Below are 12,436 nucleotides of genomic sequence, written 5' to 3' on the forward strand. Positions count from 1 at the left end.
CTATGTGGTGTTGCAGGCCTCCAAGCCTTTGGGGAAGGATTCCCAGATGAACAAGAAGGAAGGGCAGTTGGCAGTTAGGATGTCCTAGCATCGTGGAAAAGACGAGCTGTTTTTTAATTTTTAAAGATACAAAGGTAGGTTGCCTGCCTTGCTCAGTTGATGAATGTGTGATCTCGAATGGTGAGTTCGAGCCCCTTACTGGGTGTAGAGATTATTTAAATAAATACATACACTTAAAAAAAAAGATACAAAGTCATCTTGGGCCTCTTGAGGACATGGGATCGATCAGGCTTGCAGTGGAAGGCAATGTAAGGGTTGAGCTGTGATGAAATAATTGGGAATCCAAAGGCGACAATACCCTGCAAGACCCAGAAACCCTATAATTGTCTTTTAGTCTGGGGTTGAGGGGCCTGGGTGAAGGTAGTAATTTGTCTGGTTCTATTTTTAGCCCATCCAGCAAAAGGTGGCCTAGGAATTTGACGGAAGCAGAGCAGAGTTGTAATTTATGTTTAAATCGTTGTGTTCTTTGCTGGCTAATTGTTTGAGAAGGCATTTAGTTAGCATCAGTGGGACAAGCCTTTAGGGTGGGAGAACATGGTAATAAATTGTCTATATATTGTAAAGCATAGATAAGCCAGGGAAATCAAGAGCTTTTCAGTCAGCAAATAGGAAGGACTTTCAGCATATTCCTGGGGTAGGACTATCCAAGTGTATTGTTGATTATACCATGCAAAAGTAAAAAGATACTGATTTCGGGGGCTGATAGGGATGCTGAAGAAGGCACTGCACAAGACAATGACAGAAAAAGTGGTAGTTTCAGCTGGTATGTTAGAGGAGGGTGTGGGAGTCAGGAACAATAGGGGTACAGGGTGTGACTGTATTGGTAATTGCCCTAAGGTCTTGAACAAAATGCTTTCCTCTATTTTGGGGCTTTTTAACTGGAAAAATGGGGGTTATACAAGGATTAGTAGTGGGAATGATCAATCCTTTGTTGATAAAGTCTTATAAATAGGAGTTATTCTTTTAATGGCCATAGGGCTTAAAGGGTATTACTTAATATTGGGTAAGTCCTTTAATGGATCAATTTGAATAGTTATTGGGGGAGTCAAGATTATGTGTCCTATACTGGTAGAAGAGGTTGCCCACAATTGGTCAGGGAGCACATTTAGGAACCGGGTTCGGGGGGAGAGGGGCGGGGGGTTGGAGGAGGGGTGAGGGTCAGGGCAGTGGACTGACTAGGGGGAAGTACTGGGCAGATCAGTTAGGAATTCTGAAGAGTGAGAAGGCAAATGTAACAGCACTTCATTTTTTTTAGTCATAGGAAATATAGGCCTGGTAAGCCTGCAAAAAATTTCTTCCTAACAAAAGTGCTGGAGGGTGATGTGCCCGGTTGGCTCAGTTGGTAGAGTAGTGACTCTTGATCTTAGGGTCCTGAGTTTGAACCCCACATTGGGTATGGAGTCTACTTAAAAAATAAAAGAAAGTGTTGGCGATGAGGGTACCATTTTGTTTTGCCTTGTTGAGTGCCAAGAGTGAACTCGGGGTTGAGATAATGGGACAGTTGGTGGCTGATTAGTGACCCTGATCATGGTTAAGTGCTTTTGTATTCTTGAGGCAGGGGACTAGAAAATAGATAGGGGGTTGAGGATTGAAGGAATTGCTCCAGTGTCTATAAGAATAAAACGTCTCGGAGGTGCCTGGGTGGGTCAGCATCCGACTCATGATATTCATTTAGATTGCAATCTTGGGGTGGTAGGACTGGGCTCAGTCTGTCTGTCCTTCCCCCACTGCTCCTCCCCCCGGCTCACACTCTCTCTCTGAAATAAATTAATCAAGTTAAATCGTAAAAAAAAAAGAATAAAACCATCTTCATTCTGAATTGTTATGGGAGTTTCTTCATTGGGGTTTGCTAGGAGAAAGGGGAAAAAAAATCCCCATTTTGTCCTTGGAACATCTCTAATCTGATAGAGGAATTGGTTTTGAGATTTGTGTTTTTGTTTTTTTGAGAGAGAGATAGAGTGCACACTTGTATACACGTGTGAATGGGGTTGTGGGGCGGGCGGCATGTGCAGAGGGAGAGGGAGAAAAGAATCCTAAGCAGGCTCTATGTCCAGCATGGAGCCAGACTCAGGTCTTGATCTCAGGACCCTGAGATCATAACCTGCGCCAAATTCAAGAGTCAGATGCTTAACTGACTGCAGCTCCCAGGAGCCCCATGGTTTTTTTTATCTTTTGGAGCCATCTTTTATATTTCAAGCATTCCTTTTTGAAAGGTCCAGGGTTGTTTGTTTGCTTGTTTTGCTTTGTTTACAATTCTTTTAAGTAGGCTCCATGCCCAGTGTGGGGCTTGAACTCATGACCCTGAGATCAAGAGTGGCTCACCCTACTGACTGAGCCAACCCAGTACCCCTGAAATGTCCAGGTTTTTGCAAAAGAAACAGGTTTTATCAGTTGAGTCAAATGTTTTAACTTATGACATGGATTTGGAGTTTGCCATTTGTAGAGCCATAAGGTTAGCCATTAATTCTTTAAAAAAATTTTTTTTAAGTTGGGGTGCCTGGTTGGATCAGTGGGTTGAGCCGCTGCCTTCGGCTCAGGTCGTGGTTTCGGGGTCCTGGGATTGAGCCCTGCATCTGCTGAGCAGAGAGCCTGCTTCCCCCGCCCCCCCCCCGCCTGCCTCTCTGCCTACTTGTGATCTCTCTCTCTCTGTCAAATAAATAAATAAAATCTAAAAAAATTTTTTTTAAGTTAAGAAAATGTTTTAATTTTTAAAAATTTATTTTGTTATTAGCTGATCATCTTTGCCAATCATGCTAGATCATGAGGAGTTTGGTCTGCTGGTCAGGGTCGTGTTGTCTGACCAGAGTTGAGACTGAATAAAGGAGGTCCTCTAGAAAGTTGGATTAAAACAATTTGATCCTTTATCCAATCTAAGGGTTCCAGAATTTTGGACAAACACTTTTTTGAATTGTAAAACAAGTTCTTCCTTTTTTTGTTTTGTACTGCCTTCTAATTTATTTGAGGTGCCCACATATGGAGAATCATTTTGACTAAATTTGCAGCTGTATTAGAAGTTTTTTTCTAGGGCCTCATTATGGGGAAGTTCAAAATCCTGTATGGGGTCTTCCTTCCCAGCTTTATTCATCCATTCTTGGTCCTGTATAGGTCCAACAAGCATGCATACTAGTTGGTAAAGGTCAGAAGGGTCTGGATTATGGGCACTGATAGTCCAAATTAGTTGTCAGGTGAACTCTTTTGAATTTTCTTTTGGGTTAGGAAAGTCTTTTGCAATATTAAGTTCTGTTTAGGACCAGCATATAACAGAAAAAGTAGAAAGCATGCAGTGGGGGACGGAGAACTAGAAATGGAAGATGTGGAATAATTTTTGATTCAGTGTTGAGTTGTTCTAATTGTTTTCATCTTTGACTTTTGAGTTTTTTTCTTTTACAGTGGCTATCACTGAGTCGTTTCTTTTGAGGGCTTATAACCACCAACTGAAACAGGCTTCCACTGATTTCGTGAAGTATGATAGCTTCCCCTTTCCAACTGTGTTCTTAAATATACCAGTTTAGGGATGTCAAAGGTGCCCCAACAAGGCCAGTGACGTTTTAAATGATATTTAGTGATCTGAACCCAGGTTGAGGAAGCTTCCTGGCCATGGGTTTTTATTTTTGTGTTTTGTTTTTTTAAGATTTTATTTATCTGTTTAGAGAGCCAGTGAGCACGAGCGGTGGGGGGCAGAGGGAGCGGGAGAGTAGCAGACCCCCACTGAACAAGGAGCCTGGGGCAGCGTTCCAGCTCACAACCCTGAGATCAGGACCTGAGCAGAAACCAGATCATTAGCCACCCCCGTGCCCACGGGCCGGGCCATAGTTTTTATCTGTACAGTCAGCAGGCTGATCATCAAAAGCTGTTTCTGAGAGACTGGTACCCATTCTGTATTGGAGGAACCCTTCCCTGAAGGGCTAACAGTTCTGAAACGAGGAATTCTCCCCCCAGAAAGTCTCAGAGTGCCAGACTGGCTCAGTCCGTGGAGCATGAGACGCTTGATCTCAGGGTCCTGAGTTCGAGCCTCATCTTGGGTATACAGAGTATTTAAAAATAAAATCTTAAAGCGGGGGGAGGGGGGAAGGAAAGAAAGAAAAGTCTCCTGAGCTCTACCGAGGTGGGGAACCCACCCCGACCGCCCATTATAGGAGCTGCCCTAAGAGAGGCGACACGGGGCTGCGGTGCTCACTTGGGCAGGTCCAGACGTCCGCAGGAGGTGCTTAGGTTGTTGCACACTTTTTCCGCCGCTGCTCCACACTGTTAAGGGAAAACCTCTGGAGCGAGCCTATGAGCGAGGAAAAAGGAGACAACTCTTTATTGAGGTTTGCAAAGGGCGAAGCACCATCCAACTCAGTTGGTGTGCCCGACCCTGGAGGGGTTTTTAAAGCTTGTTTACCCCAGCGAGGGAAAAATTTCAGCTGGTATGGGTTTGCCCACCTATCAGTTGCCCTCTTTTGCTCAAGGCTGAGAGACGGAGGGAACCTTCCAGGGGTTCAAACCTCAGCATGTTTATCATGATTCCGAGAGGGGCTGCTCGTCGGAGAACTCCACAAAATGGTGGCTGATGCAAGATGGAGTCAGGGTTGTCAACCCTTTCCTAACCCTTTTTCTTCTTCAGTTGGAACCAGCACACGCATTCTCTGAAGACACCAGGACATAATCCGATTCCCAAAGTGAGTCTTGAGAGTTGACAGTCCCGCCGCGTGGACAGATCCCTTCGCTACGGAGGGCGAATCTGCTCCTCCCAGGCGACTAACCGCACATTCGATAGTCTTTCAACTTAATCGTCCAATTAAGCAATTTCTGTCGTCGTGCAAAAAATTAGAAAAACGGAAAACTCCTTCTCTTCGGCGATGATATACCCTCGAGGCTCAATACACGTGGATTAAGTTTCTCAAAAGTAAAAAAAAAAAAGAAAAAAGAAAAAAAAATACACACTGCTCGTGGCGAATCTGCTTCTTCCAATATAAAGGTCCATTCGGGCAAGCGCGAGGAATCTCCCGGCGCTTCGAGTCGGTGGAGTCCGCTGGCTTCGGTGCCAAGGGAAGTCGGAGCCTTGCTGAGGTGAGTGGGAGCGGCCTGGCGGCAGTAGGGCCCACTCCGACGGGAAGGACGAGGGAATTCGACCCGGACCTTGCGTCCACTCGTGGAGGGGCCGCCATGTTGAAGCCTGGCAAAGTCGGGGGAGCCCTTTTAGGGTTGTGTTGCGGAAAGCGGGGGCGATAGCTCGGGTGGAAGAAGAGCCCCTTCTCCCACTTAGAGGGTGAGAGATTGGGGGCTTTGGCGGGGTGGGGCATCCTCTAGGGCCAGCGGTCAGGACTGAGGTGCGGCGGGGCTACTGGGAGTATAGGCTTTCCCACCCAGACTTCCGCGTTCGCGGCCGCGGCCCCACTGCGCATGCGCGGGAGGGCTCCGTGGGTCCCGCCTCAGTTTTGTTTCCCTCCTGGATGCAAAGCGCGGGAATATTCTAAACTCGGGGGATTTAGAAAGGGGAAGCACACTTTTCCACGCTTCGTTGGACGGTTTCATAATAACTAATCCGCATAATGATTTCTAACTATAAAGCACCTTCACGGACACTGTCCTGTCTAATCTTCACCATAACCTAGTGTAGTGGCACGTAGCTACGTTTTTCAGAGGATTTAAACTTTGGACGGACTAGGTCTTAACCCTGGTGTTCTGTCTCAAGATCTCGTGTTCTTGTTCCCTTTCCACTCTTTTGTCTTTAATGATTAATTTCCCCATCTATCTTCGTCCCCCACCATTCATCGCTCGCATCTCATTTGAGATTTATGAATGTTTATGAAATGGTGACATTTACCTAACAATCCAAAGAAACTGGAAATCTCAACATAATGCAGCAGAAGAGGGGATACTCCCAGGAAGATGGATGAGAAACCGTGAAGCTTGCTGCTCTCCTGGCGCTTGGTTTTAGTTTTCTTCCTTTCCTCACCTCTCCTCCCCTCCCTTCCTTTCTTTTTCATGCCACTTAGTTTTGTTTTTTTTTTTTAAGATTTTATTTATTTGAGAGAGAGAAAACTAGCTGGGGGGTAAGGTAAGCAGATGCAGACTCCTCACTGAGCAGGGACCCCCGTGTGGGGCTCCATCCCTGGTCCCTGAGAGGGTGACCTAAGCTGAAGGCAGACACTTAATGGGCTTAGCTACCCAGGCACCCTGGCATTTAGTAATGATAGAAGTATACCCATGAAGGAGAAAGAAAATTCAGACTATCCCTTTGTAATTCTCTTCAGATTTTAATTTGAAGAACGATGTGGGATACAAAGGCAGAAGAAAAATTATTAAATTTCCTTCCTATCTACAACCCTCTGACAAGTCCTGGAAACAGGCAACGTGACATTCCTCTAGGGACCCAGCTGCCTTGATGCTGATACTTTGCTAAGGGCAAAAGGCAATCTCAGCGCAAACCCCAGGATCCTGTGAGTCTACTTTAACATATAAAAATTCCTTTGGAAACTCCCTTTATCTCTGTCCCCTCAAGATCCGTGTTGGCAATCATCCCCCAAGCATATGACCCACCGATATACATCAAGGGTCTCATGACTAAGGTTTTATTAGACAGTAATACATGACCTTTTCCCAAAAATAGCCAGCCCCTTGAAGGTCCTGGAAATCTTGGTTCCAAAATTCCTAGAGACTTACACGATCCCTAACCCCCTCCCAACTTGAAAGTTGGGAGGGTGCAGTTCTTTCTGCCCTCAGGTCCTGTCCCCGTGCTTTAAAAAAACCACCTTTTTGCACTGAAATGTCTCAAGAATTCTTTCTTGACTGTAGGCTTTGAACCCTAATGTCTTTCATACATTAAAGAATTCTTAAGGCTTTGAACGGGAGTTCAATGGAGAATAATATCAGTTTTATTTGATGGATCTTTTATGACCTTTCTTCTTGGTTGGGGAAGGGATTCTTCCTCAGCCTCAAAAACACAGAATCCTCTTGTTTTATTGTTGTTGTTTTTGTTATCCCCACCTTCAAAGTTTTCTATTTTATGACAGCCATCTAAGGAAATACTAAGAGCTCAAGTCCAGCTCTGGAGCGGTAAAAGCCCTTGAATGTAACTCCCTGGCAAAGCTACTTCTTGGCCTTGTGATTTGGGGCAAAAGAAAGCTTTTTGTGTGTCTCTGTCTCACCTGAAATGGCACTAATAGTAGAACCTATGTTCTGATAGTGTTGCGAGGGGAGGGGAATTAAGTGCTTAGCGTGGTGCCTGGCACCTCCTAAATCTTCGATACAAGTTAACTCTAATAAGTATGGTCCGTGTGTGTGTGTGTGTGTGTGTGTGTGTGTGTCTGTCTGTCTGTCTGCAGCCCTGTGATGGAGGATAGGGAGTGTGGTCTAGAACGGTAGGGCCAGTAGAATGGAATTGTTAAGAGACTAGAGCAGGGAGAGAGTCAAACAATGTAGTGCTCTCTCTTACTTTCTTTCTTTTTTTCATATGGAGAAGTTCCAGCCACAAGAGAGAGGAGAGACAATGAGTTAGAGGCAACCCCCAGAGGGACTGAAATCCTCTCATCTCGCCACTCCAGCTGTTTTTTTTTTTTTTTTATCCTTTTACGGATAAGGATACCAGAGCCGCCTTCTCCAAAGTTGCTCGTGATGATGATGGGCATATATACCCTCCTTTTATACTGTGGTGGCAGACGGTATAAGGTGGTTTTGCCTCTCAGTTTGTAGTCTTCATCAGGAAGTGTCCTAGAAGGGAGATAAAGCAAAGCATACACTAGACTAAAGAGTATTTGCTGTGCGTTCGGGGAAAATGTGCTTGGTATTACAAAAGAGGTGCCCTGAACTATGGGACAGATGAACTTGCTTCCTGCAGAAGAGGTTGGAAGCTGGGCTTGGAAGGACCAATAGAGTTTCCGTAAGTGGAGATGTGGAAAGGAAGATACTGTTCCCAGGAGAGGAAATTGCACAGAGAAGGACCTGGAGCTGGGGAATAGGGCGCATTTAAGGAATGAGGAGCAATCCTGGATAAAAGAGATCTTGCAGTGGGATGTGGTGAAACAATAAGTGACAGTCAGAGGTCTTGAGTGCAGTGCCATTGATTTTGGATTTTATTCTGTGTTTGGTCTTTTTACTGGGAAAATAATCCCATAGTGCACCCTCCCTCCATGACCCATCAAACGAAGAAAAAGAAAAGTAAAAAGATCCCTGAGGAAAATACAAGTAAGAGGGGGAAAATGATAGATATTTTAATAAATATTATGGAAAGATATTATGAATGAGATTACTCTATAAATTTGACAGAGCCCTCGTGTGTTTGTTTATAAAAGCCAGCTCTGCACCCAACATGGGGCTGGAATTCATGATCCCTAGATCAGGGGTCACATGCTCTGCTCATTGAGCTGGCCAAGCACCTGGAGTCCTGGTTTTAAGGTAACGAATCTCAGTTATGGCTCTAAAGTTTTACAGAGGCGGTCACGTGAGCAGTAGCAGTGTCTGAAATGTTGGCAAGCTGTATTATTCCAGCAAATTCACCAGAATGTGTATCAGTTACCATGTCAGCAGCCTCTCCTCTCAACTTAAACTTTCCCATCCTCTTAAAAAAAGAATTCTGGGGCACCTGGGTGGCTCAGTGGGTTAAAGCCTCTGCCTTCGGCTCAGGTCACGATCCCAGAGTCCTGGGATTGAGCCCCGCATCGGGCTCCCTGCTAAGTGGGGAGCCTGGTTTCCCCTGGCCCCATCTACCTCTCTGCCTACTTGTGATCTGTCAAATAAATAAATAAAATCTTTAAAAAAAAATTCTCCTGTATTAGAATGAATCACAGTTTCAGTATGCTTGCGGGGCTAAAGTTACCTTTGCAATCAGTTCCCAGGCCTTCAGGCATGAACAGATTATCAGCCAGGGGCTTGGGAAGAAAGCCCATGTTGCTTTTGAACCGGAGCCGGTTGCTGCCAGGTTGCTGTAATTTCGGCTTTGCTGCCTGTTGCAAAATACCACATCCAAAGCACCATTTTCCCTTGTAGTTTGTGTTTTACCAACAGTCCTTCCCTTTCTTATCTTTTAAGGACGCATACCAAAACATTCACAGAAGAGCATGTAGGATCTAGAATTTCTTTCAGAGTCATCTAGGAGTGGGGATGCAAGTGAGGCACAGATGAAGTAAGACTGGCCACGTGTTGGTCAGAGTCAGGTGACGAGTTTGTGGAGGGCTATGCCATTCTGTATGTGGGTACATGTTTGAAATACTTGACAGTAAAGGGCTTTTAAATACACCATTTTTGGGGGCGCCTGGGTGGCTCAGTGGGTTAAGCCTCTGCCTTCAGCTCAGGTCATGATCTCAGGGTCCTGGGATCAAGCCCCGCAGCGGGCTCTCTGCTCAGTGGGGAGCCTGCTTCTCCCTTTCTCTCTGCCTCTCTCTCTGTCTACTTGTGATCCCTCTCTCTCTGTCAAATAAAATCTTTAAAAAAATAAAAAATAAAAACACCATTTTTCATAGCCGTTCCCAGACTGGTTTTCCTATGATCATTTTAGTCTGAAAGGCGAGCCTGGATTTTGATCTGCGTTGCCACGTTGTAATGTAGTTGGTGAGTGTCCTGACGTGACTAAATTGGATGGTACACGGATGGTTCAAACTCAAGCACGTTGCCCTTTGCTTCTTCCTGGGATGGAGTGTGGGCCAGCGGGTGACCACGTCTTGGAGCCCCACTGTCTGGCTTTGATACTGTTCCATCCACTCTGTGACTGGGAGGCCTCTGGCTCTGGGTCCCGCTTCCTTCCCTACTGAAGGAGGGAGTAACAGTATCTACTTCCTGGGGTTGTTTGTTGTAAGGGTGAAATGAGTAGGTCACAGTAGGTGCTCCATAAAGGCTTGCTGTGATTCCTCCTAGAACATGAACGACTGGATGCCCATTGCCAAGGAGTATGACCCACTTAAAGCAGGCAGCATCGACGGTACGGATGAAGACCCACACGATCGCGCCGTCTGGAGGGCAATGTTGGCTCGATACACCCCCAACAAAGGCGTCACAGGAGACCCCCTCCTCACCCTGTTTGTGGCAAGACTAAACTTGCAGACCAAGGAGGAGAAGTTGAAGGAAGTATTTTCCCGCTATGGGGACATTCGGCGGCTTAGGCTGGTGAGGGACTTGGTCACGGGCTTTTCCAAGGGCTATGCCTTCATCGAATACAAGGAGGAGCGTTCTCTGATCAAAGCCTACCGGGATGCGGACGGCCTGGTTATTGACCAGCACGAGATATTTGTTGACTACGAGCTGGAAAGGACCCTCAAAGGCTGGATCCCTCGGCGACTTGGAGGAGGTCTAGGAGGGAAAAAGGAATCTGGGCAACTAAGGTTTGGGGGGCGTGATCGGCCTTTCCGAAAACCCATTAATTTGCCGATTGTTAAAAATGACCAATACAGAGAGGGAAAAAGGGAAAAACGGGAGCGATCTCGGTCTCGAGAAAGACACTGGGACTCTCGGACAAGGGACCGAGACCACGACCGTGGCCGGGAGAGGAGATGGCAGGACAGAGAGCCAGCCAGGGTGTGGCCAGAAAGTGACTGGGAGAGAGAGAGGGACTTCAGAGATGACAGAGCCAAGGGGAGGGAGAAGAGGGACCGAAGTAAATAGAGGCTCACAACCACCACCAGAACCCAGACGAAGACACAGCATAAACAGAAGCATAGAGAGATCTGTGTTGCTTTTATACAGTGTGTATGTCCAGTGCTTGAATAAAACTTGCTGATGGTGATGGAGTCTGGAGTAAGTTTTCTTTCCAATATGGAACTGCGGTTTAAGCTGGACATGCTGGTATTATGAAATTTCATCTTGTTGTTCCCGGGACCCATTATTTAATAAACCTGAGAAACAGTTTTGTCCTCACCAGCACTATACAGAAGGGCATGTGGCAGTGGAGAATTCTCTCTTAATTTGGCATTAGAGAATTTGTTTTTGTGACTTTTTCTCCTTTCTGTTGGAATTGACCGTTTTGGGGGCTTGGCAAAAAGATGACCAAAAATCATTTGCATTGCTTTCAGACTCCTGGGAACACAAATCGGGTCAGAGTACATTGTATCTTTTCCATCTTTATGTCTAATAGCGTAAAGGCTTGCCGAGCTGAAGTAAAGAAGGGAAAGAAAAGTGAAGTCAGGGAGAGTGTCCTGAACTGCGTAGCAAAGTCTGTGAGCTGTGGCCTAGGTCAGCAGTCAGCTACTCTTCAACAAATGTAATTCCATTCTGGAGGTAAATGCTGACTGCCTTTTTCTCTTCCCTGTTTTGGGCAGGGAGGCTGGCATTTAAAATGAAAAACCCAAGTTGCAAGCCTCTGGGGCTCTGGTTTGTGAAGCTCCATAGGGAGCATGATGGTTAAGCTTTTGCCTTTGGCTCGGGTCAGGATCCCAGGGTCTTGGGATCGAGCTGGCATAGGGCTCCTGGCTCAGCAGGGACCCTGCTTCTGCCTCTCCCCCTGCTCATGCTCTCTCTCTCTCTCTCTCTCTGTATCTGTCTGTCTCAAATGGATAGATAGAATCTTAAAAAAAAAAAAAAAAGTGAGCATGAAACAGAAGTGAAATCAATGAAAGGCTCTGTCTGGTTCTGATTGATTTGTCTTCTCCCTTTTGGACATCCAACCTCCCATCTGTTCGGGGGCTGGATATATTGACCTCAGTTTCTGAGGGCTTTGAAAACTACCATGCTCTTCACAGGACTTTCACAAAAGTGACACTTAGCATTTTTGTTTTACCAATGGCTGTATCTTTGAAAGCTCAGGTTCTTAAAATTCAAGAGGCTTCATGCAAAGTAAAGGACATCGTATCAAGACAACACATTCATGACTAGGTTTTTGCATTCCGAGTGTGAATCTCGTTGTTACGAAGGGAACCTGCTCTATCTTAAAAGTGTTATTGGGGGGCAACTGGGTGGCTCAATGGGTTGAGCCTCTGCCTTCAGCTCAGGTCATGATCTCAGGGTCCTGGGACGAGCCCCGCATCGGGCTCCCTGCTTAGCGTGGAGCCTGCTTCCCCCCCTCTCTCTGCCTGCCTCTCTGCCTACTTGTGATCTCTCTGTGTCAGATAAATAAAATCTAAAAAAAAAAAAAAAAAAAAGTGCCATTAGCCATTTGAACAGTTTTCAAAAAATAGACTCTTTCCTTTGTAAATTTCCAGTGCAGAATTTTACCATCTCCCACATCTCAAAAAACAGCTGTGCAGGAACACCCCTCTGATTTCACTCAGGTTTCACAAAGCGCTCCTATTACGGCACCAGAAGTATTTTATGGGCTAGAGTTGGGAGGTCCTTCAGCTAAAAGAGCAGTCCACATCAAGAAAGCATGTGTGGTGAGACAGCATCAGAAGAAAGAAATCCACTCACGGAGTTTATGCCGTCTGAGCCAGTTATCAACCCTGGGTACCAGAACATGGATGGATTAAAC

The 12,436-nt window shown here is 45.8% G+C and overlaps 1 protein-coding gene across 1 annotated transcript; it reads left to right on the top strand.

Annotated features, from left to right (window-relative positions):
- Positions 1-4,984: 4,984 nt before the first annotated feature.
- On the top strand, positions 4,985-10,759 carry SNRNP35 (small nuclear ribonucleoprotein U11/U12 subunit 35). Its single transcript, XM_032876443.1, has 2 exons — positions 4,985-5,112; positions 9,895-10,759. The coding sequence occupies exon 2, from the start codon at positions 9,898-9,900 to the stop codon at positions 10,636-10,638; it is 741 nt and encodes a 246-aa protein (XP_032732334.1). The 5' UTR covers positions 4,985-5,112; positions 9,895-9,897; the 3' UTR covers positions 10,639-10,759.
- The last annotated feature ends 1,677 nt before the right edge of the window (positions 10,760-12,436 follow it).

The sequence above is a fragment of the Lontra canadensis genome, unplaced genomic scaffold (assembly GCF_010015895.1).
Source record: "Lontra canadensis isolate GAN:19392208 unplaced genomic scaffold, GSC_riverotter_1.0 scaffold58, whole genome shotgun sequence".
Classification (NCBI taxonomy): domain Eukaryota; kingdom Metazoa; phylum Chordata; class Mammalia; order Carnivora; family Mustelidae; genus Lontra; species Lontra canadensis.

Bases quoted from the DNA above. Each gene is read 5' to 3' on its own strand.
- SNRNP35 (XM_032876443.1), top strand. From the start codon at position 9,898: ATGAACGACTGGATGCCCATTGCCAAGGAGTATGACCCACTTAAAGCA.